Raw genomic sequence first — 25467 nt, forward strand, 5'->3', positions numbered from 1 at the left:
TCCCCTGGAGAAGAGAATGGCTACCCATTCCAATATTCTTGCCTAGGAAATCCCCTGGACAGAAGAGCCTGGCAGGCTGCAGTCCATGGAGTCACAAAGAGCTGGATACAACTGAGCGACTGACACTTTTCACTTTCTTGGGACTTATCACAGTACACTGCTACTAACAACTGCAGACTTGGCTACACAAAGAGCTCAACAAATGTATGTTGAATCAAAGGCCAATGAACTCAGTCTAATAAAAATAAGGGCCCAGGAGATATATACATCACCAAATCACTTCCCCCTGAACAGTCAAATGTATCTTAATGTGTGGGCAGTCTTCAGTATTGGGCTGCCAAGGAAACATTTCAGAATGAACTCCATAGGCAAACCATGTAATCAACGGAAATAGGAATTTTCTCCCACTAACCATGGGAACCCACAGAGTGCAGGAAAAGGCTTTGTAATCGTTAACACATTACACTTAATGGTGAGGCCAGGTCTGTCTTGCTCACTACATTAGAAGTTATCCAAGCGATGAATCTTTTATTCACCAACACATGCCCAGAACCCAGCATAAAGGCTACGGTTAAATTGACAAACACCTGCTGAGTGAATGACTGCATGAGCAAGCCGATATATGAGCTCAGCCCAAATAAGAGGCTGAGCGCATATTTGAGGGGTCGCACTGCTGTCCGGGGGCCACTCCTGAAAGCATGTCACTCCAGTCACCTGCTCCCCGATAAAAGTGCTTTCAACTCGGAGGCAGGCAGGCACCTGGTCCAACTATCTTCTGAGAACTGAAAGCTAACAGCCGGAATGTGAACTGAGGAAATCAGTATAGTCACACAGTGCGAAGATAATGACGACGACGGCCAGGTGCCAACTGATACCCTAACCGCTGTGCATCACGGTCACGCCGGCGGTCGCGGTTACAGCGGGACCACCGCCCCCGGCAACTCGTGACTTCCGAGTCGGAGCGTCTTCCGTGCCGAACTACAACCCCCGGCATGCACTGCAGAGCCCCCCTCCTTGCCGGAAGGCGGGGCCCAGGAAAGAGGCGTCCGCGTCGGCCGGCCCGCGGGTGCCCGTGTTTTCCTTCCGCTATCCGGCTACCCTACAGCCTCGGACTGAGTATTTCTGGGGTTTCGAGACTGCCGCTCGCGCCAAAGTGCCGCCGCCCCTTCAGAAGTCTCCCAGGCAACGGAGCCAGACTAACTTTCTGTCAGGCTTTGACGCCCGGCGCGCCGTCAGTGACGGCATGCAGGGGATGGGCGTTCCGGCCCGGGAGGACCCCGCCGCGGCCCCGGAAGCGCCTCGTCGGGCGACTGTGGCGGCGGTCGCCGTGATGCCTGAGGGGCTGGGCGGCTGACGGCGGAGTAGGAGCGGGCCCTGGGCCCAGAATCTCGGCGCCCGCTGCTCGAGAGCGGCCTGCGCCATGGCCACCTCCGCCGCCTCCTCGGAGCATTTCGAGAAACTGCACGAGATCTTCCGAGGCCTCCATGAAGACCTACGAGGGGTGCCGGAGCGGCTCCTGGGGATGGCAGGGACAGGTGAGGTAGGGGCGGGATGAGGCAGCGGGAACAGCGCTCCGCTAGCACCGGGAGGAAGAACCCCCACCTCCTTCCCAGACCCACGCTCCCGTCTCCTCGCTTGGCATCCTCAGGCACGCCCCCTAGGCCTGGCTGAGTCCCGGCGTCCAGAATCTCCGTGCTGCCACTTAGGTACCCAGGGGTCCACCACGGAGTGTCATCTCTCTCTTGAATCCCCTGTTGCCTTCAGAGTTCACTCGTTTCATTTTCACTGTGGCAAGATGGGCATGAGAGACCTTATACCTGTGACCCTTAAATCTGTAAACTGAGTATAATTGGTTTTCTTTGTGGCTCTCAGTACTTTGTTTTCCGCGCTTGAAAGTGTTCTCCAAAGAGTCCCATAGTTTTCACCAGATTGGCAAAGGACCTGTAGCACAAAAAGGGTTAAAAACCCAAAGCCATCATAACTTTTGAGGCTGGTGTAAATAACCAGTCTTGGGGGCGGGTGGGGGTTGGGGGAGGGATTGGTCTTTAAAATGAGGATGGTGGCCTTCAGGGGCGATCCTTTTATGACCGCTGCTTAGACCTTCCTGCCCCTTGATTTCATAATGCAGTGTGCTGCAAGCTTGTCTTGGGGGAGCTAAGAGTTTTCTGGGTGAATCTGTATAGGAAGGTCTATCATAGTTCTTTCCCTTAAAACAAGTAGATCTTGATGGCAAGGCCGATGAGACTTTCATTGCTTTTCCTGAAGCGTGGAAGCTTGAGTGTTTGCTTTGTTACCTAAGGTCACATGAATTGAATGACTCTGATGAAAATGAAACTCATACTTTTGTTTAACATATAGTTATTAAGAGAGGCTGCTGTGCACTAGGCACTGTCTAGATGCTGGTAATATTGCAAATTGCTGTGAAAAGACTTACAGACCTCTGTTCTTATGGGTCGATGATGATATAAATATTTGGAAGTGGTGTTAAGGGCCATACAGGAAAATAAAGCAGGGCAAGAGATGGGGAAGCTCTAATTGTAAATTGGGTGGCTATGAAAGGCCTCTTTGAGGAGGTAACGTTTGAGCAGAGACTTGAAGTAAGGGACTGAACCATGCAACAATTTGGGAGAAATAAGTTTCAGGAGGACAGAATAGTACTGCTGCTGCTGCTAAGTCACTTCAGTCGTGCCCAACTCTATGCAACCCCATAGACGGCAGCCCAGCAGGCTTCCCCGTCCCTGGGATTCTCCAGGCAAGAAGACTGGAGTGGGTTGCCATTTCCTTCTCCAGAATAGTACTGCAATAGTCCTTAAGCAGAAGTGAGCTTGGTATGCTCTAGGAAGAACTAAAGGGCCAGTGTGTTTAGGGTGGAATGAGCAAAGGAAATAGTAGTAGTAGATAAGGTTTTAAAGGGCCAGATTGTGTGGGGCCACGTGAACCCTGGTGAAAGATTTGCATCTTTATCTAAATACAGTGACTTGAAGTTAAAGGCTACAGAACAGGAGAGTGATTGGATCTGATTGACATGGTTGAAAAATAGATCATTTTTTTCACCTGGTGTTGATTTAAATTTTGCAAGATTTGTTTCTGTAAGGGTGTGGTTGTGGTTTAGTTGCTAAGTCGTGTCTGACTCTTTCCAACCGCATGGACTGTAGCCCACCGGACTCCTCTGTCCATGGCGTTTCCCAGATTGGAGTGGGTTGCCATTTCCTTCTCCAGGGGATCTTCCCAACCCAGGGATTGAAACCCCGTCTCTTGCATTGCACTTGGTCTCCTGCATTGTAGGCGACTTCTTTACCAACTGAGCTATCAGGGAAGGCTAAATAATGCCAAAGGACATTCTGTTTCCAAAAATAGAAAGTTGTATTCACTTTTGTCATCTACCTGAGGACAATCAAAAAGGTGTGAATTTCTACCCAAGTACAAAATAGTCTCAACACAAGTTGCTGGTAACACTTAGTTGTTCAGTGGGTAAGTATTATATAGTATTTGCATATCCTCACGTTATAAGAATTTCAACAGCCTTCAGTCCCTTTATTCACTGCTTTGTTTATATTCCTCAATAAATATTTGTTGAATAAGTTGGATTTAATTAAGCAAACATACTGGGGTGTCATCTCTGAATCCTTTTTTTCGTGTACTAAGACGACTTCATAGGCTTTCCAAAGCTTTCCTATCATGAATTATTAGGCACCGAATAATATAGTCACTGAATAATATATTAATACATAACACATCCCTTGCATTTAGCTTATGCTCTGTAATTGAATTCAGTATTTTCAATAAACATCTATCAAGAATTATGAATCACTCAATATCCTGGGTCTGGGGAGTTCTGTGAGTTCTTGCCTTAAATGGGAGCAGATTTCCAAAGTGTGTGATGAGTCCTAAGATAGTTTTGACACCGTGACAGGAAGGCTAACATGGCCGTAGGGGAGTGAGAGGAAAGCTTCTCAGAAAGGAGAACTTCTGAGTATAAAGGGTTGAGTGGGAATTTGCCTGAGAGGGGAAGTGAGAAGAGACAGCAAAGGAAGGGAAAAAAAAAAGTCAAATATTCAGAACTGTGACTGAAACTTAAGATGTGTGTAGGAGATCAATAGTAGATGAGGTAAGTAAGACACAGCCAGACCCTTCAGTTCAGTTCAGTCACTCAGTCGACTCTTGGCAACCCCATGAATCGCAGCACGCCAGGCCTCTCTGTCCATCACCAGCTTCCGAAGTTCACTCAGACTGATGTCCATCGAGTCAGTGATGCCATCCAGCCATCTCATCCTCTGTCGTCCCCTTCTCCTCCTGCCCCCAATCCCTCCCAGCATCAGAGTCTTTTCCAGTGAGTCAGCTCTTCGCATGAGGTGGCCAAAGTACTGGAGCTTCAGCTTTAGCGTCAGTCCTTCCAAAGAACACCCAGGACTGATCTCCTTTAAAATGGACTGGTTGGATCTCCTTTCAAGGGACTCTCAAGAGTCTTCTCCAACACCACAGTTCAAAAGCATCAATTCTTCGGCGCTCAGCTTTTTTCACAGTCCAACTCTCACATCCATACATGACCACAGGAAAAACCATAGCCTTGACTGGACGGACCTTTGTTGGCAAAGTAATATCTCTGCTTTTGAATATGCTACCTAGATTGGTCATAACTTTCCTTCCAAGGAGTAAGTGTCTTTTAATTTCATGGCTGCAGTCACCATCTGCAGTGATTTTGGAGCCCAAAAAAATAAAGTCTGACACTGTTTCCACAAAGGGACCTAAATATCACATTAAGACATCTAAACTTGATATGGAGAGTCAATAAAGGATTTTAAATTCTTTTAAAAGCCAGCCCATGTTGATACCAAAGGCAGAAGACATCACAAGAAAAGAAAAATACAGGCCACTATCCCTGATGAACACAGATGCAAATATCCTGAACAAAATACAGATTCTAAAATAAAATCGGACCATATGGTTGTATTTTAGAAGGAGAATGCTGGTGACTGAGTAGAGGTTGAAAGGCACAAAAATATGCTGGGGACCATACATTGGTGGATTTTTTTTCTGGGCTGTCTTTTCCATTCCATTGAGCTTTGAATCTGTTTTAATGCCAGTTACCATACTGTTTTCATTACTATAGCTTTATAATATACAGTTAACCCTTGAACACCAACCTTCTGTGTAGCTGAAAATCCAAGTGTAGCTTGTTGGCCCTCCTATCCAAGGTTCCTCAGTATCTGCAGATTCAGCCAACCACAGGTTATATGGTACTGTAGAATTTACTATTGAAAAAAATGTGTTTATAAGGGGGCCTGCCCAATTCATACCCTTGTTCAAGGGTCAGCTGTAGTTTGAAATCAGAAAGCATGATGCCTCCAGCTTTGTTCTTCTTTTTCAAGATTGCTTTGGCTAATTGTGGTCTCTTGTGGTTCCATACAAATTTTTGGATTGTTTGTTCTGTTTTGGTGGAAAATGCCCTTCATTTTGCTAATATTTTGTTGAGGATTTTTGCATCAGGGATATTGGCCTGTAATTTTCTTTTCTTGTGATGTTCTCTGGTTTTGGTATCGATGTAGTGCTGGCCTCATAAAAGACTTTGGAAGCATTCCCTCCTCTTCTGTTGTAAGCTCTATATTTTGTCTGTTTTGTTAATTATATATCCTAAGCACCTAGATGGAAAAGGATATGGCAACCCACTCCAGTACTCTTGCCTGGAAAATCCCATGGACAGAGAAGCCTGGTGCAGGCTACAGTCCATAGGGTCGAAGCGAGTCAGACATGACTGAAGCGACTTAGCACTCAAGCACCTAGGACAATGCCTAGTACATACCTGGTGCTCTATAAATATTTGCTGAATGGTTGTATAAATACTGTGAGTTGTTGGGAAGAGAATAGTAACTCAATATATGATTAAATGTTGAAACTGAAGGTGATTTTATTTACCATGTTTTCCATATTGTCATCACTTTTAAAATCAATGTATACACCTGTTTTTAAAAAGGATAGGATTAACAGACGCAATGTGTCCTACTTTAGGAAGTTTGTATGGAAGTGACAGTCCATTAGCATTTGTGATACTTATTAATCCATTATTACTTTAAAGACCCACAACAGTAATTTGTAGTCTTAGTTTTGCAGCATCTGAAGAGGTCTCTCCACATATCTCAGGCTACTGTAAATTCTTATCCAGTCAATACAGTAAGTACCTATAGTCATGATTTCTAGTTTTAGTTTCGTAGCACCTGAAGGCATCTCTCCACATGTTGTAATGAACATTGTAAAATTATTCAGTTTTTCACTTTAATTCACTTAAATTTCAGTTGCTATACACAAAACTCCATTATTTTGGAAACCAGAAAAAATGATAACTATGGAGGACCATATGTAGCAGGTTGGTAAACACAATTACTCACTGACTGCAGAATTTTAATTTTTCCAACACTTCATATTCTTTAAATTTAGTTTTTGCTTAGTTCTTCCTACCTAGGAATTTACTTTAAAAACACTGGTAGTCACTGTTTGTTGAGCCCTAATGTGCTTAGCATTTGCTGCGTGTTTGTTATGTGTATTGTCTTTTTCAGACAACTATACAGGTCAGTGCTGTTATATTTCTTATTTATAATTGAGGAACCAGGCTTAGAGTGATCTGATGCTTTAATTTCCTTTATGGTGTGAGATCCAGGTTAACCATGAGGTCTGCAAAGAGGATGTAGGTCCTAGAAATGCTGCAAGGGAGCACCAAAAGCATTAATCACAGATTTTAAAGATCCTGGTGAAACTGAAGTTATTTCCACAGTTCTAATGGACCAAGATGAGTCATTCTGGGGCTGTGAAAATTCAAACTGCTAGATGGCTGGATGGCATCACTGACTCAATGGACGCAAGTCTGAGTGAACTCCGGGAGTTGGTGATGGACAGGGAGGCCTGGCGTGCTGCAATTCATGGGATTGCAAAGAGTTGGACACGACCGAGTGACTGAACTGAACAAGTGGCTCTGCTGGTAAAGAATCCACCTGCAGTGCGGAAGAACTTGGGTTTGATCCCTGGGTTGGGAAGATCCCCTGGAGAAGGGAAAGGCTACCCACTGCAGTATTCTGGACTGGAGAATTCCATGGACTGTATAGTCCGGAGTGTCACAGAGAGTTGGACATGACTGAGCTACCTTCTTTTCTTTTTCTACAAGATGGAGAGGCTGCCACCTTGATTGAGATGAGGTGGGCTTCCTCTAGCACTTTCAGAGGTGGCTGTTTCCATTTTATTCCGTGTCTGAGACATTGTGCTGCCATGCACCTAGTTTACCAAACATTCGTCTGCAGAGTGAGTCACTCACGTGTGAATGGTTTGGAAAGACATGAGGGGTCAAGAATAGTGTTATTTAGAGTAGCTCATCTTTTCTGAGTTTCCGGTGTCCGTTCTACCTGGTATCAGTCTTGCCGTTTTGTAGTTGATTATAGTGTTAATTCTAGCTCCCTAAAAAATGAAGAGATTTGAAAGGATTATACCTGTGTACCTTGAGAGCATGAAAATACCCCTCAGTGCCATCGTGTACATGGTGTACAGTGCCATAGTCAGGAGACTTGCATTCTGTAACTAGTGTTGCTACACATCTTCTCTTTTCTATGGCCTTGGGGAAGACAGTTTCTCCAGGCTCTGGTTTCCTCAACTGTAAAATGAGGTTAGACTAGATGATTTCTGAGGGCCATCTTAGCTCTTAACATTCATTAATTTCACAATTCTGAGCAGAGCATAAAGGAACAGGTATCGATACCTCTCAGTTGGGTAGGGGTTCCATCTCTTGAATCTTTAAAAGTGTATAGGCTGTAGAGCACTCCTAGGAGAATATATGTCTTATGAAATCAGAGAGTAGAGTATTTCAAAAAGACTGAGAATAACAGAATCATGCAGGGAAGTTAGTGAAAGGATCAAGACTCTGTGGACTACCTTGCCACCCCCCTACCCCAATTCTTATTATACAGCTGCCTTCTTTGAATTATTCTAGAATTTTTCTCTTAGGAAAGCAGATATTCATATCCTTTAACAAAGATTAAATGAGGAGAACTTAGGACTAACAGAGATGTAGAAAAATCTAGGACCAGAGCGCCCTTATAGAACTCTGTCATCTTGGATCAGGAGTGAGTGAGTGTGCTTGAATTTGGAGATGTGCCTCTTCAGAGGAGTGGTGGCACTCAACACTTTCGTGAATGCTGATTGTAAAATAATACGATAGCTCTCCATGGAAGTAGCCATTCTTGATTGCAGATATTATTTCACTGCTGATGGGTGGAAACACAGCCCACTCAAGGATAATAAGGCTGCTTTGGCACTTCTGCTGGCTCAGACAGGGAGAATCTGCCTGCAGTGTGAGAGACCCAGGTTCAATCCCTGGGTCAGGGAAGATGCCTGGAGAAGGGAATGGCTACCCACTCCAGTGTTCTTGCCTGGAGAATTCCATGAACAGGAAAGCCTGATGGGCTACAGTCTATGGGGTTGCAAAGAACAACTAACACTTTCACTTGTGGTGGTAATTTCATGGTGGTTACCTCATGGCTGGTCAAGAGGTAGGCCTTTTGCTTTGTCTGAACTTTCTCCTTTTGAGGGGGTGGGTGGCGCGTTGTGAGCAGTGTGTGGTGAAAAATAGTTCACCTGGAATACCTATTAAGGGAATGCGCATGACAATGAATGCCGCTTAGTAAAGGGTGGATTGTCGCTTGACTCTTGCAGGCAATAACAGTGTCTAAGAAGCACCCTACCAGGTTTAGAGTTCTAGAACCTATGGGATGTACAAAAGAAAAAGTAAATTCCTCTACTCGGAGGGAGACTGAGCTCAAGTTGAGAATATAGAATATATACAGCGAAGTGATTTACGTTAAAAAATAGTGGACAGCTGACATGCTAGATGCTATGTGATTAACACAATGTAAAATCTATATAAAGCATGACAGTGGTGTTACTTCCAACATGGGATTGGGTTTGAAAGTCAAGGTGTGAGATGAAAATCAGGATAAACAAAATTATCCAAGAAAATCTTAGGACAGCATGTTGAGTACCCACATGCCATCCCTTCATAGGCCTTATACTCTACTGTTTTCTTGGCATTGGTAAAGATTGCTCTTTCTTCAGTTGATGGCAGCGCTGGCTTGTATTTAGAAATCACACTGAGTGAAAAACACATAGATTGTCCTCATACATGCTACAGTATGGAGGAACTTTGAAGGTTTTATGCTAAGCGAGATAAGTCAAACACAAAAGACAAATACTGTATGATTCCTCTTATATGGGGGTGCTTGGAGTAGTCAGATTCATAGACACAGAAAGTAGAATCACGGTTACCAGAGTCTGAAGGGAGGGCATATAGAGAGTTAGTGTTTACTGGGTGTAGAGTTTGGGATGATGCAAAGGTTCTATAGATGGATAGTGGTGATGGTTGCCCAACATTGTGTATGTACTTCATGCCACTTAACTGTACACTTAAAATGGTCAAAATGGTAAGTTTTATATTATATGTATTTTACCACAATTAAAAGTATCCCAGATTGTGAATGTAATCCCAAAAGATGAGTTCAAAAAATATTATAAACAGTGACAGTTTGTGGTAATAAGTAGATTATGTGTAGATTTCTAGGGAGAACATTCATTTTGCTGTATACATATGAAAAAAAACAAACTCCTCATAAATAGGGCTAATTTTTCCTTCTTAGGTGTGATTTGCCTCCTCATTTCCTAGCCGAGGAGGGAGGTTAGGTCCCAAAAAGATGAAGAGAATTATCTGGCTTACATGTTGAGTTAGGCCCAAAGCTAAGACCAAAACCTAAGCTCATTTACTCCCCAGCACTTCCCCCCATACAAAGTTTACCAGGTATTCACTTCATCATTGTGGTGTGTCTAAGCACCATTTTTACTGTAATTATTTCCTTTATATCATTATTTCATGTAAAATGCATTTATTTAACATATAAAGTTACTTTAAAAGGACACTTTATATCACTGCCTTAGATGAAAAATCTATAGAACCTAGCTATATGATCAGAAAAGCTACAATGAAGACAAAGCAGTGCTGGTTTAGTTAGATGTCCTTGCTTTGAGGCTAAAGCCTGTTCTACTTTTTTAAAGAGGAGATTAGTAGTTTTTAGGTATTAAAGACATACTAGAACTAAAATGACAGGATGCAAAGGATTGCACAAGGAATGACATTTTCCCCTGGGTGAGTCAGTGGTATTTTAGATCATTTCCTATACCACTGCCAGTGGGTATGGCTAAGAAACTTGTGCTGTATGCCTTGCAGGCTCTCCAGAGAGCAAAGTAGGTGGGCTTTGAATATATTTTGCAGAAAAGCAGTGGATAAGTGTTAATGTAGAGATGTGATTTACCATGGGGATGAAGACTTCAGAGACTGGTATTGTTAAACATTCTTATTGATCAAAGCGTGCCTGGTCCCTTTGTTAGGTTGGTGAAAAAAGATTGACGATAATTAGACCTGTTTTCTTTCTTAGTAGGAATGCTGTTGGTCTTTGGGGCCAGATCATTGTTACACAGGACTGTCCCTAGTTTAGGTACTCTTGTTCCCTGGCCACTTAAATGCCAGTGATAATACCATCCATCCACCCCCCGACCCCCATTAATTCTGGTAACTAGTTCTCTTACTTTTCTAAATGTCTTTCAGGGGTGATTAAGTACTGTAGGGTACCCCCAGAAAGGAAATGGGGAATATATTCTAAGCAGAGGGTATGTTCTCTACAAATAAATGTTTGGAAGCAGGATTGAGTATTTAAAACTCATCTGTCTTTTCCAGAAGAGAAGAAGAAGTTGATCAGAGATTTCGATGAAAAGCAACAGGAAGCAAATGAAACGGTGAGAACAGGAACAAGTCCTGTTTCCTCTTCCTGTCTGTTGGTCTTTGCCAGAAGTAATGCTTGTGACATTATGATCACAGATTTAACTATTCCTGTCTATTGACCTTAGTTTTGATTATTTCTTACTAAATGAGGCCAGTTGATGGGGATGGGTATTGAGTAAAACTTGAAGATTCCTCTGTGAGTCCTTGATAAAACATTGCTGATACAGTAAGGACATTCTCCTTTTACCTGGGTGGCCTTTTGAAAGCACTTTTTAAAAGCTGGCCATTAAGATAACTTACTCTCCTTTGTTAAATTTACTGTCACAGAAAATGGAGCTCAGAGGTGGTTCCTACTCACATTGCCTTGTTTTGAAAAACAGGTTTTGGTACCTTGGGCAAGGTATGCATGGTCAGGATGAGTTCTCAGTCAGGACCCTAAGCTTATCAGAAGTTGGTCCAGGTTGCTAAGCAGTTTAAGAACTGCTTCATTTAACCTGTGACTTTTCTTTAAGAAAAAAAGAAAGAAAGCAATTTTTGCTCTTACCTTTTAGAAGTAAGGGTCCTCTGTCTTCATCGCATTGTGTCTAGCTTTAGCAAACCCTTTTAGGAGGCTGGAGCTAAAATCTCGGTCTCTGGTAGCACTCCAAAGAAATAGTTGCCTCTAGTATCTGCTACCCCAGAGTAGACTGAAGAATTCTTTTTAAGCCAGAGAACTTTATTGTTTGTTGAAGAATACCTCCTTTATTCCAATGAAGTTTTGAGAAGTTAAGCCCATCTGCATCCTTTTTTTTCGCTCTGCATGTATTTGAAGGAGGATCAGCCTACCAGACTATGGAAACTATCACCTTCATAATGGGAGTACCAGAAACTTTTCTAATACCTCTGCATTACTGGGCATATATCTGTGATATCTGTTACAGAGCTAGGCCTCTTTTTCAGTTAACATCTTGGTAGCATTTTCTAAAGTTAACCAGTCCTACTCTAGCCATCCAAAGCAGAAGAAAATGACTCATGGGCTCTTACAAATGAGTCTGTGTGTTACAATTTACTTGTCCCAGAAAAATGGAAATGATCTGGACCCCTGGTTATTCTCACATGGACACAAACAGTTGATTTTCAGGTGGAGGAAGGGAAGAACCTTGATGCCATACCCCTAATCATTTTTAGTACAGTAGGTTCCTGAGTGCTTCGTGATAGCACTTGGACCATAACAGGCTAAGAACTTGGTATACTGAAAAGAGTATGAAGATCTGCAGTCCTGATTTATGTAATCTTGAACAGGTTTTTTCAAGTCTCATATATGAAGTAAAAGTATTTCCTACCGTTTTGATCTGTTGTGAGGATTAAATGAGAGAATACATGTCAAAATGTTTAATAAACTATAAGCTACTTGTTAGTTTTCTCACTCATTCATCACATACTTTTTGAAGACCTGTTCTGTGCCTGTTGGGCACTGTGCCAAGCACTCAGTAATGAAGTAAAGGTGTCACATGTGGTCCTTCCCCTCCTGGGCCACATGTTGAGTATTTATTTAGGATTGCTTGTGGTTTGATTAGTCCAAACTAGACATATTACCCATATGAGAGAGAATAGAAGCAGGCCGTCTACTCACTGCTTTCTGCCTTCCTAGCTGGCAGAGATGGAAGAGGAACTGCGTTATGCACCCCTATCTTTTCGTAACCCTATGATGTCTAAGCTGCGAACCTACCGGAAGGACCTTGCCAAACTCCATCGGGAAGTGAGAAGTACGCCTTTGACAGCCACTCCTGGGGCCCGAGGAGACATGAAATATGGCACATACGCTGTGGAGAACGAGCATATGGTGAGTTTCAGCCGTCTTTGTCCTGTGGGTCTGTGGCACAATGATTAACCAAATTGTGGAGTACAGTTCAAGTACTCCACAAGTACGCCTGGTTTTTTCCCTCTTCTTTTTTGCATCCAATTTCCCTTCTCCCCTTGGGTGCCTGCTTCTACTGAATTTAATGCAGATCATTCCAAGCAGTTTACCTCTTTAGATTTTTTTGTATCCTTTATGTATAAAATAGTGCTTGATGGGTAGTGGTGATAAACAAGTGTTACCTATTCATATTATACCTGGACTCTAGTCTGATTCACCAATCCAGTTTCTTTCTCACATATCCCCCCCAGAGTTCGGTTAGGATTTTAACTTACCAGAGCATTGTTATAAAAGTAACCCATGCTTTCCCTTACATTTGTATCAAGATGGCCCAATAGCCCAGATACAGTAGAGAAAGCAGGATGCTTCCCAAAAAGGGGGCTGACGCCTTACTTCATCATAATAGAAAGTGAGCCAGGCTGCCTCTCTAGCCTCCAGTGTTCTCATTTATAAAATTAGACTACTAAATTGAAAATGTGTATTCTCAAACTGTCTAAAGAAGCTAGATGGGTAAAGGAGAAAAGCTTCACAAAGGTTAAATTTCATGTGTTACATTTGGGACTATATTCCACAGCACAAAGTAGAAATGGCCTGGCTGGTAATGTGGGAGAGAAGTGGAAGGGGGCCCACTAGTGCAGACTGTATGGATGTAGAAAGGCTGATTAAACAAATCCTATTTCATGAAGCATCCTAAATATGGTTTAAGAGATATTCAAATGATAATGGCCTGACATTCCTGATGTGAAAACTAGAGTATTTGAGAATGATGTAAAATTTTCAAAGGAGAGTGGGAAAATGCAGGCAAGTAGCGCTTGTTAAAAGTGAGATGAAAGGTGTACAGTGACTTTGGTCATCTGACCCAAAAAGCCCCAAAAACAAAAGGGGGGAAGATAATTCCAAGCAATAATTTTGCTTTAAAATTATTAGTTTCAGAAATTATAAAAACAATATAGGTATATAAAGTACTTTCAGTAGAATTACTGTTCCAAATCTGGGGTTGATTCATGTGACCTTACTATCTCTCCCTGCTCTGTCTTAAGCCCACTCAGTTGAAAATCCTCATCTTTTATGTTTAAAAATGCTGTTTTCCTGCTGCTTTTAAGCCAGTGTAAACTGGGGTTCATTTCAGCCTTATTCAGTGGTTTCCTCACTCACTTGTCTGTATGCTATATATGAAGTGAAAAAGCCTGCTTGTTGCTTCTGATCTGGAAACACATCTTTTCAGCTTCTTAATGGTGGTATCGAGTGCTAATGGTCACCTGCTCAGTAATAGGCCTTGTGAGCTGACCCCTTTTCCAGAGTTTGTACGCATGTATGCTCTGAAGAGCTGAGAACTTAGAGCTGCCTCCATTTCTGTCAGTAGTTATTTCTGGCCTGACAAAGGCTGCTTCGGTCCTCATGCCTCCTGTGCTTAGGAATAGGTGGAATAATACTTTGGTGGAGTTTCAGAAATAGGGCGCTTACTTGGCCCCAGATACTACCTCCCCTGAGAGTAAATCACCAGTGTAACAACTTCAGTATTTGTCTTCTGTGTTTGGCCTGAGGCGAAATTCTTTGGATGCTTACCAAGAGTGTAGCTACTTTTTTCCAGAGAGTAGTAGTCTCTCACACTTAAGTGATTTCTGTGTGTGCTGAACACCAATAGCTTATTCTGTGGTCACTCAGTACCAATCAGTGGGAACTTTCAGTGAATTACACTATCTCTAAGGCGGTAGAGTTTAGTTGGTTTGCCCTATCAAAATGATAGGATGTATGCATTTTCAGGTAGCTCCTGCATCCCAGATCTGGGCCATTGCCTCTCAGAAGTTGTTAGTCCAGGAAGAACATGAGTCAGTTCAGATTCGTCAGGAGCACAAGGAAGATGCTCTGGTGTATTGAATCCTTTCCTTGCCTCACTTACATGTAACAAGCAGTGGACTGGGAGGTATTGTGATCCTAGATTGAACCCCAGGTTCTCTTGTAGTCTGATTCATTAGCATCTTTGATTGTCTTACAAGTAATGAAAATTACTACACATTATATCCCTTCTTATAAATTCATTTATAATGGAAGAAGTCTAACAATTCCCTTCCGTACTCCTGTCAGAATCGGCTACAGTCTCAAAGGGCATTGCTTCTGCAAGGCACTGACAGCCTGAACCGGGCCACCCAGAGTATTGAGCGTTCTCATCGTATTGCCGCAGAGACTGACCAGATTGGCTCAGAAATCATAGAAGAGCTGGGGGAGCAACGTGACCAGTTGGAACGTACCAAGAGTAGAGTAAGTCTGGGTGGATAGGGAGAGGGGCAAAAATGGGGAAAGTAGGTGGGCCCATTACACCCTGATGCTTTGCTGCTGTCAGAAGCTACCACAGTTCCAAATTCAGGGTATGATTTTTTAGGTTCTTATGCTTTCTCTGTTCATAATTTGCTTGACTAAAACATATCCCTTGGAAGTAATTTTACTTGTAAGATTTAGAGGTCATTGGGCAGGGGGAGTGAGATTGCATAAAACCCAGTTTCTGCATTTATTGAAGATTGTCAAATAGGATTGTAGCCATACCATCCTTTTATTAGGTCCTGTATTAGGTCCTGTATTATGAACTAAATTTCTGTTTCTCACATGTCTAGTAGAACACCTGCTATTCTTATGAAAGCAACATTTGCTTTAAAAGATTCTAGCTTTCCTGTCATTTAGAGCCAAGGCTATTTTCCACATGTCATAAAATAGTACTACCGACAATTTAAAGAGGTTTAATCCTGGACTCTTCTTAACCTAAGGTAAGGGAGATCATGGGCTTCCCTGATGGCTCAGTGGTAAAGAATGCGCCTGCAGTGTAGGAGACACAGGAGACAGAGGTTCGATCCCTGGGTCGAGAAGATCCCCTGGAGTAGGAAACAGCAACCCACTCCGGTATTCTTGCCTAGGAAGTCCCATGGACAGAGGACGTGGCGGGCTACAGTCCATGGGGGTCACAGAGTCAGATATGACTGAGCAACTAACACCACTACTGCTACACACTAAGGGAGATCACTGTGAGAAAACAAAATCCTTAGGCCAAATGATGACTATACTGTGGCCTCTATCTACTATTCTGAGAGGCTCTGAAAAACAACTTATTTCTTCCTTTCTGTACCATCTGCAAAGGAATTTTAAAAACTGCCAATGGAATGCTGTATTAAGAGCATGAGGCAGATAAATGAAACACAGATACTGTGGGCAAGACTTAGATATGAGAAAGTCATCTCAAATCCCCACACTGAGCTGTTATTTTCCCACATTAGTAGCCATAATTCTCCACTCTTAAAATCAAGTCAGAATGATTTTGACAACTTAAAATCAAGTCAGGTATCACCCTCCTCAGTGAAAATTCACAGTAAAGTACTGAATTCAAGTAAGCTGCAGAGAAAGCAGCTTGTTTGCAGATTGCATGGTTTATTTGTTTTTACTTTTGAACTTACTAGATGGATTAGTTGAATTTAAAAGCTGAGGAATAAGCTGAGAGATCAACTTAACCAAGGCCACTGGTGAACAGGAACAGATGGCAGGTGGCATCTGTTGAAATATCCTCCAGCTATATAGGTTAGTAACAGGCAACCAAAAGGGGAAAAAAAAAGGCTTTTAAAAAAAGATTAATTCCTTTCATAATTCAATGTAAGTATCTCTTAAAAGGGTAAAGAAAAAAGGAAAAAGAACCAGATCTCAAAAGTGGTAATCCACCAGCCTATAAAAACAAACATTAACTCAGGAGGCTCTCCTGGAGTTTGGCTGATGAAATTCACATCTTAAGTTGCTCAGAGTTACTTCGGTTACTGGCAAGGTACACTTGAAGACTTTGTTTTGTGTAGCCACAGTGAAGGATTAGCTCAGTCCCAGAGGTCTCCTCACAGCAGCCTTGGGATACAATCATTTCTAGGCCTTATTGATAAGTATTAAAGTATCTTGTCCTTTCCAGTTTCTTCCATTTACAGAGGCCATCATTTAAATTGATTTGATTTCTGGGAGTTTTTCAACATAAACCCTTTAACACCTGTCAATTTACTCAGGTTCAGTTCTACAGTGTGTACTTCTGTAAGAAGAGGGAAATAATTGCTATTTTCTCTTCTCAGCTGGTAAATACAAGTGAAAACTTGAGCAAAAGTCGGAAGATTCTCCGCTCAATGTCCAGAAAGTAAGTTTTAAAAATTAGTCACAGACTTAATTTCTCTTAATTCTAATCTTTCGGCTGAGAATGTCAAAGCTTTAAACTGTGACTTGCAAAGGTACTGATAAAACAGAAGAAATAAAGAGTATCACATAGTTAAGTATCCCAGGAAAAAATCCATTTTTGGAAGTATATATGCTGGTATGATTTGGAGCCGTGGAAAACTGGTCTACTGGAAGGACTTTTTATCCTAGTTTACATTCCTTAAAGAAGACAGCACATGGGACCAGAGCTTCATATTCCTGGGAATAAATTTGTAAAAACTTAATTAGAAAACTTTTCACTGCTATGGCTTCGTACTTGATTTTGGCTCTGCTTGCCCTTTATGGGAGTCAGCCCTTATTTGGGAGTTCTGTCTTGTTAGCAAGGAGCTGACTTGAGAAAAAACCCTCTGACAGCAGCAGAGCCATGGGCAGAAGGGAAGTATTGGCACTGAGGCTGAATTTGGGGGGTGAGTCGGTGTAGGTAGTATGAGTGAGACTATAACCAAGTCATGGAACTAGCAAGAGAGTGAGATTTTCCAAAACAGTGGTAAGTTCCTTGTGGAGCAGGAAGAAATGTCCGATTTCGATTCTTTGTGTTAAAGAATATAGGAGTGTCAGAAAAACTTCTACCTTTATAGAGAAAGAAAGGCAAGAAGTTTGAGAAGACATTGAAAGGCACTCCCAGCTTCTAGTTACTCATCCTAAAGCAGGACCACCTCCTTGTACCCAAGCTGGACTTGGACCCTGGAGTCTCCCGCCACCCCTTCTCCTAATGTGTCCTCACAGCTGTAGATGGTTAGGTAGTGAACTTCTACTTTGAAATCTGATTCAACTGATTTAAAATATGGTATACTTTTTCACATGTACATTTAATATTTTTCTAATTAGCCCATCATAGAAAAAGTACTTTTAAAGTGAAGTACTAATTACTATTTGAAGACATTTTAGAAAAAAAAATTTGTATGTTTTGGTACCTTATTGCCCCATTTTTCAATATTTTTGTGAGGTAGATAGTAGTAATTATTTACAGGTTACTAAGTGGCTACATGATCAAACAAAAATTCAGTCTGCCTCACAGTATCCTGCCTTGGCCCCAGGTCAAACTCCTCAGTATTAAGAATGGAAAGAAATAAGGTTACCCAGAGTTCTGACTACATCCCACTTTGCTTCTCTTTGTAGAGTGACAACCAACAAGCTGCTACTTTCCATCGTCATCTTACTGGAGCTAGCCATTCTGGGAGGCCTGGTGTATTACAAATTCTTTCGCAGGCATTAAACCTCCTGTAGGGAAGGGTTTGTGGACCAGAACTGTGACTCTGTGAATGAATGGCGTTAGAGGTGTGGAAAAAAATCTTATTGCTGCTGTGAACTAGCGGTTCAAGAAGGCACTGTGTAGCCAGACTGGGTGGAGGGAGGAAGACGGAAGACCACTGAAATGTGAAGGAACAGTAATAAGACCAGTATGATATACCAAGGTAATAAATGTCCTTTATGACTTCTTTAAGTTTACACAGTGCTCCAACATATTAATACCCTGTGAGCGTCAAAAAACAAATACATGTACAGTACTATTATCGGTCACCAAAATGAAAGGGAAGGAAACTTTACAATTGTAAGAATGCACAAATGTTCTCATTAAGGCAGTATTGACCCAGATGATCATTCAGTATCTGTCACCTCAAACGCCTCACGGCTCTGGAATGCCCACTGTGACACGTGTCAACAAACACTATTCCCTAAATTCTTACACGTTCTTCACTCTCTGATTCATCTGGTGAGCTGGGAGTAGGAAGCTGGTCGTAGACAACATGCCCTCCCTCCCTCGTCTGCCCGAAACTCGAAGCAATGACATCCACTGCCAGGCTGGCTGTAGCCTTGGCCTCCTCCTCTGACATGGCCAACCGAGGATTGACTTCAACGAGATCCAGGGCCGAGAGCAACCCTGAAAACACAAAGCAGGACAAAAAGAAAACTTCCTAGCTGCTTCTTTCAGTGAGGGTTGTCCCACCTGGGTAGAATACACCAAGGTGAAAGGGTCATTTTCTACTAGAAAATTACCCACTGTCAGGAAGGCCCTTACACCTCATCCTCTTGGGCATGAATTTAAGTTAGAAACACTGGTAATGCTGGAATAGGATTGAAAGAAACCTTTAAAGTAATTAAGTCAGTTATCCCTGTTTAATAACATAACAGGCATGACTTGACAGGCTTTCTGGTTAGGATGAGCAAGGCGGGGGTGAGGGGTAAGCAGGGGTGGCAGTAGGAGTTTCCAATCTAGTTGGGAAAATGTATCATTTCCAGTATTTCTAGGGACCTGCCAGATGCCTGCCTGTAGTTGTGTGATGAAATCTCTCACGTCTCACTAGCCAGCACTCTATTCCCACTTCTGAACTCTGGCGCTGTGTAACTTTTAAGGCACCATGTGTCCTAAAGTATAGCTGTTACTGCATATCTTACTCTCACCCCTGCAAGTTTGAACTCTGAGGACAGGCTCCATGTATGACACAGTTCTTAGGTCTCCCTTCAGACTGATGCAGTATCTTGCACTTGGTCATATTTAGTTTGAACTCCAGTTACCTTCTGTAAGGGTCTGGGTACTTGTGCCAAAGGGTTTGAGGTGGGAAGATTAGACCATAAAAGAACCTATCTAGACCTGCCCTCTGCCCCTCCCCATCAACATATATATGCCCTACTTCTGGGGTGTTTATCTTTAGTTGGTTATTCTGGATGAAGTTAATCTACCTCCTTTAAGAGTCACTAGAAGAAACTAGATTGGAGTATACAAGTATCTGAGTATTTAGGGTGGCCATAAAGCCTGGATACATGGATTGATATACCTATCGACTTATGGATATTATATTTTAGTACATGTACATTCAATGCTAGTACATCCGCACAGTGTGCCGTCCCTTAGGAGCAATGTGGAGTTCAGTGCACCGTGCAGAACTACAGTGAGCAGGTGTGTCCACCAGTCCCTGCACACGCATCTGTATCCAGTTTCCACCTACTAAATGTGGACCTTTTGCATAGCCCAGAAGTAAATCAGGAGGGTACAAACTGTTAAAAACATATACTACCCATATTTCTAGACTACTGCCACCTCGTAGATTAATTTAAGCAAACTGCTTTATCTAGTTGATGAAGTACCATTCAGTAATTGTTTAAATTTTATAATGAGAGGTCATTTAAAGTAGGCTTAAAACCAAGAGTTTTCTGACAGAAATGGAAAGTGTTTGCAAATGAGTATGAGTTTGGGGACAGTAACCTCTTGTAGCTACTCTTTTCTAAAAATTTCTATTAATTTTTTGCACCACGAAGCTTGTGGGATCTTAGTTCCCCAATCAGGAATCGAACCCAGCCACTGCAGTGAAAGCACCAAGTAAGTCCTAACCATTGGTCCACCAGGGAATTCCCCTCTTGTAGCTACTCTTGATCCCCTAGCTTGCAGTTTACTCCTCTTCCTGTCAGCCATTCATCTTCTAGTATCCCCATATTACAGGTCCTAGCAGACAAGCTCTAGTATAAGACTTCTATGAAAGGGCACAAGGTATTGTCCAGCTTTGAAATATCTTCAAGGGAAGCTTCAGCTTGATGTTCTTAACTCCCAGTGAACCAGTCTCATAGTGTCAGGGTTAAAATTAGAGCTATTTGGGCTTGCCTTTTAGTCTTCATCTGCCTTTATACAATTCAGATGCAAAGAACTACATCAGTTTGGCAGTTTATTCTTGTATTTATTAAGTGTTTAAGTGGATAATATTTTTTTTTTACTCAGTGTTACCCTAATGTATTTTGTTATCAGCCAGGTCCAAACATGCCTCTAAATGACTCCTTATTAGCCTGGCCACATGGCTTTTAGCTATAGAAGTTTAAAGAGAAACAATGTCTCCAGTGACATGTAATAATACAAAAGATCCCCTGGCAGGCAAGAGGCTTCAGCAGATCTACTTAGGTGATTAACAGGTTGATCACTGCTTACCTGTACTGTGTATTTCCTCAGTAATATACATGCCTTCTCGATAGGTCAGTCCCCCTACAACAGGGGTTCCTGTGGCTGGAGCCAGTGTAGGATCAAATGCATCAATATCGAAACTCAGATGGATTGGCCTTTGTCTTCTTGAAAGGAGGAAAACAAGAGAAAGTCATTTGGGCTGTACTTGGTTATTTGTCCTTCCTACAGCTACAACTCCTTGGTTTTGCTGCTGTTCATGCTAGTACTTTATTAACACAGCAGATTTCCAGATTTGTTCTGAAAGTTACTGTGTTAGGTGCTTACACACCACTTCATAGTCTTGCCCTCAGTTCTGTGTGCCTCAGACTAACTCCAGTTTGTATTTCTGATTTACCCTGGGCTTTAGAGCCTCTTACATTAAAAACTATCAATAGAGGGAATTCCTCACTTCCATAGGACATGGGTTCTGACAAATTCTAGTTGAAGTTGGATTGGTCTAGGTTACAGTTAAGTTATTCTCTCAGAGTAGAACAGCAGCTCTGAACTTATGACTGCGATCTTACCATCTCCCAGTTCCAACTTCAGTTTAGCCCAGGCATCCAAATGGTTGAAGGTAACATAGTAAACACCTATGTAGTAAATTATTTATACTTCTTAACACTTTAAGAAACAGTATATTACCAAGGTGGCAATTAATCACCCAGAAATGAAGACTCAGCACTGGGAAAATGTTCTTAACTAGCACTTGATTAGCATTCACCTGTCATCTTTCTATACCACCAAGATTTGCTTAAATATAAAATTTTCAGATGATGCAATAGTTGAGCCTGGGAAGAAGAGAAAAGTTGGAACAATGAATGCTTCTCCTCTCGAAAGATAAGCATTAAAATTGGAGCTAAAGAGAAATTCACCGAGCAGTTTTCCCTCCCAGCCCCAGAAGAACATGACTCCCCTCAGTCTCCCTTTCTGATCTGAATTTTTTTATATGTACGTTTTGCTTTTATAAGGTCATTATCTTAAGAGACAGGCCAAAGTTTCCTGCCCTGTTCTCTTTGGGACCTAGAAGTAGACATCCATTGTAGTTACTTACTTGCCAATCAGCAGATCGAATGTCTGTTCCATGACCTTCTGGATACCAAGTCGATCTATGTCTCTCATGGAAAAATACTGGATATCATAATTCTTTAAAATAAAACTGGTGAGATATAAAGGAAAAAAGCCTTAGCTAAAGAGGAGTTTTTCAATCAGATGTGGGAGTGGGGCTTGTCTTTATAGTGACCTACAACAGGTTAAGTCCAGAAATAACCTATCAAATGGAACATTAGTGGCCAGGACAGGCCCAAAACTCAACCCTAACATATTAACTTACTGTTCAGGAGGGTCCACGTCTCTTAGTCCAATATATACAATACTTGGGGAAGAGATACAAGGTTTGATCCAGGAAAATCCTGGGAGCTGTGGTACCTGTGAAGAGAAGGACTCATCAGGGATTCTCAGTCTCTCCAAGGTAATCACTGTGTGCAGTATGCTTTCTTTTCTCACCCTCAGTGTATGTGTAAACCAGCAAACACACGATCTGGGAAAGGACTGATAGAAGTGGAAATGATTCAGAAGGGCAGCTGCAGAACAGTATAGTCTTCTGAAGCATAAAATACCTTCTCTTAATACAATCACAGAAAACTAATCAAACTGATCACATGTACCACAGCCTTATCTAACTCAGTGATAACTATGAGCCATGCCCTGTAGGGCCAAGATGGATGGGTCATGGTGAAGAGTTCTGACAGAACATGGTCCACTGGAGAAGGCAATGGCAAACCACTAAAGTATTCTTGCCTTGAGAACCCCATGAACAGTATGAAAAGGCAAAAAGATAGGACAGTGAAAGATGAACTTCCCAGGTCAGTAGGTGCCCAATATGCTACTGGAAAAGAGTAGAGAAATAACACCAGAAAGAATGAAGAGACAGAGCCACAGCAAAACAATGCCCAGTTGTGGATGTGACTGGTGACAGAAATAAAGTTTGATGCTGTAAAGAACAATATTGCACAGGAACCTGGAATGTTGGGTCTATAAATCAAGGTAAATTGGAAGTGGTCAAACAGGAGATGGGACCTGGGGAATCAATGAAATAAAATGGACTAGAATTGGTGAATTTAACTCAGATGACCATTATATCTACTACTGTGGGTGAAAATCCCTTAGAAGAAATGGAGTAGCCATCGTAGTCAACAAGAGTCCAAAATGCAGTACTTGGGTGCAATCTAGAATGACAGAATGATCTCTGTTCACTTCCAAGGCAAACCATTCAATATAGTAATCCAAGTCTGTACCCCAACCATTAATGCTGAAGAAGCTGAAGTTGAACAGTTCTACAAAGACCTACAAGACCTTCTAGAACTAGCACCCAAAAAAGATGTCCTTTTCATTATAAGGGACTGGAATGCAAAAGTTGGAAGTCAAGAGAGATACCTGGAGTAACACAAATTTGGCCTGGGAGTACAAAATGAAGCAGGGCAAAGGCTAGCAGTTTTGCCAAGAGAATGCACTTGTCATAGCAAACACCCTCTTCCAACAACACAAGAGAAGACTACACATGGACAGCACCAGATGGTCAATACCAAAATCAGATTGATTATATTCTTTGCAGCCTAATGGAGAAGCTCTATACAGTCAGCAAAAACAAGACCAGGAGCTGACTGTGCCTCAGAACATCAACTCAATCTTATTGCCAAATGTAGACTTGAACAAAGTAGGGAAAATCACTAGACCATTCAGATATGACTGAAGTCAAATCTCTTGACTATACAAAAGTGACAGATAGATTCAAGCGATTAGATCTGATAGAATGCCTGAAGAACTATGGACAGAGATTCGTTACATTGTACAGGAGGCAGTGATCAAGAGCATCCTCAAGAAAAAATACAAAAAGGCAAAATGGTTGTCTGAGGCCTTATAAATAGCTGAGAAAAGAAGAGAAGCTCAAGGCAAAAGAGAAAAGGAAAGATATACCCATTTGAATGCAGAGTTCCAAAGAATAGCAAGGAGAGATAAGAAAACCTTCCTCAGTGATCAGTGCAAAGGAATAGAGGAAAACAATGGAATGGGAAAGACCAGAGATCGCTTCAAGAAAATTAGAGATACCAAGGGAACATTTTCATGCAAAGATGGGCTCGATAAAGGACAGAAATGGTATGGACCTAACAGAAGCAAAAAATATTAAGAAGAGGTGGCGAGAATACACAGAAGAATTATACAAAAAAGATCTTAATGACCCAGATAACCATGATGGTGTGATCACTCAGCTAGAGCCAGACATCCAGGAATGCGAAGTCAAGTGGGTCTTTATTAGGAAGCATCACTATAAACAAAGCTAGTGGAGGTGACGGAATTCCAGTTGAGCTATTTCAGATTCTAAAAGATGATCTGTGAAAGTGCTGCACTCAATATGCCAGCAAATTTGGAAAACTCAGCAGTGGCCACAGGATTGGAAAAGGTCAGTTTTCATTCCAATCCCAAAGAAAGGCAATGCCAAAGAATGCTCCAACTACTGCACAATTGCACTCATCTCACAGGCTGGCAAAGTAGCAAAATTCTCCAAGCCAGTTTTCAACAGTCCAGATGTTCAAGCTGGATTTAGAAAAGGCAGAGGAACCAGAGATCAAATTGCCAACATCCACTGGATCATCAAAAAAGCAAGAGAGTTCCAGAAAAACATCTATGTCTGCTTTATTGACTATGCCAAAGCCTTTGGCTGTGTGGATCACAACAAACTGGAAAACTCAAGAGATGGGAATACCAGACCACCTTGACCTAACCTGCCTTCTGAGAAATCTGTATGCAGGTCAAGAAGAAACAGAAGTGGACATGGAACAACAGACTGGTTCCCAATCAGGAAAGGAGTACGTCAAGGTTGTATATTGTCCCCCTCCATATTTAACTTATATGCAGAGTATATCATGCAACATGCCCGGCTGGATGAAGCACAAGCTGGAATCAAGACTCCTGGGAGAAATATCAATAACCCCAGATACGCAGATGATACCACCCTTATGGCAGAAAGCAAAGAGGAACTAAAGAGCCTCTTGATGAAAGTGAAAGAGGAGAATGAAAAAGCTAGCTTAAAACTCAACATTCAGAAAATTAAGATCATGGCTTCTAGTCCCATCACTTCATGGCAAATAGATGGGGAAACAATGGAAACGGTGACGGACTTTTTCTTGGGCTCCAAAATCACTGCAGATGGTTGACTGCAGCCATGAAATTAAAAGACGCTTGCTCCTTGGAAGAAAAGCTGTGACCAACCTAGACAGCATATTAAAAAGCAAAGACATTACTTTGCCAACAAAGGTCCGTCTAGTCAAAGTTATGGTTCTTGCAGTAGTCATGCATGGATGTGAAAGTTGGACTATAAAGAAAGCTGAGTGCCAAAGAATGCTGAGTGCTGAAGAATTGATGCTTTTGAACTGTGGTGTTGGAGAAGACTCGAGAGTCCCTTGGACTCCAAAGAGATCAAACCTGTCAATCCTAAAGGAAATCAGTCCTGAATATTCATTGGAAGGACTGACACCTGAAGCTGAGGCTATAATACTTTGGCCACCTGATGTGATGAGCTGACTCATTGGAAAAGACCCTGATGCTGGGAAAGAT

General features: G+C 42.0%; 2 protein-coding genes across 2 annotated transcripts in view; one reads left to right on the forward strand and one right to left on the reverse strand.

Moving 5' to 3' along the window:
- Positions 1–1303: 1303 nt before the first annotated feature.
- Positions 1304–18445, forward strand: VTI1B (vesicle transport through interaction with t-SNAREs 1B). Its single transcript, XM_068960826.1, has 6 exons — positions 1304–1535; positions 10760–10818; positions 12435–12626; positions 14787–14960; positions 16790–16851; positions 18048–18445. The coding sequence occupies exons 1-6, from the start codon at positions 1421–1423 to the stop codon at positions 18142–18144; spliced, it is 699 nt and encodes a 232-aa protein (XP_068816927.1). The 5' UTR covers positions 1304–1420; the 3' UTR covers positions 18145–18445.
- The window catches only part of ARG2 (arginase 2), a 39690-nt gene continuing 32576 nt past the window's right edge, over positions 18354–25467 (reverse strand). The window contains exons 5-8 of the mRNA XM_068960814.1: positions 22187–22281; positions 21908–22012; positions 20845–20981; positions 18354–18810 (exon numbers count right to left, since the gene is read on the reverse strand). Coding sequence (XP_068816915.1) covers positions 18605–18810; positions 20845–20981; positions 21908–22012; positions 22187–22281 — 543 coding nt within the window. The 3' untranslated portion in view covers positions 18354–18604. The remainder of the gene's footprint in view (positions 18811–20844; positions 20982–21907; positions 22013–22186; positions 22282–25467) is intronic.

The sequence above is a fragment of the Capricornis sumatraensis genome, chromosome 2, assembly GCF_032405125.1.
Source record: "Capricornis sumatraensis isolate serow.1 chromosome 2, serow.2, whole genome shotgun sequence".
Classification (NCBI taxonomy): Eukaryota; Metazoa; Chordata; class Mammalia; order Artiodactyla; family Bovidae; genus Capricornis; species Capricornis sumatraensis.

Bases quoted from the DNA above. Each gene is read 5' to 3' on its own strand.
- VTI1B (XM_068960826.1), top strand. From the start codon at position 1,421: ATGGCCACCTCCGCCGCCTCCTCGGAGCATTTCGAGAAACTGCACGAG. The intron at 12,627-14,786 runs GTGAGTTTCAGC...TACTCCTGTCAG, and splicing joins CTGTGGAGAACGAGCATATG to AATCGGCTACAGTCTCAAAG. The intron at 14,961-16,789 runs GTAAGTCTGGGT...TTCTCTTCTCAG, and splicing joins TGGAACGTACCAAGAGTAGA to CTGGTAAATACAAGTGAAAA.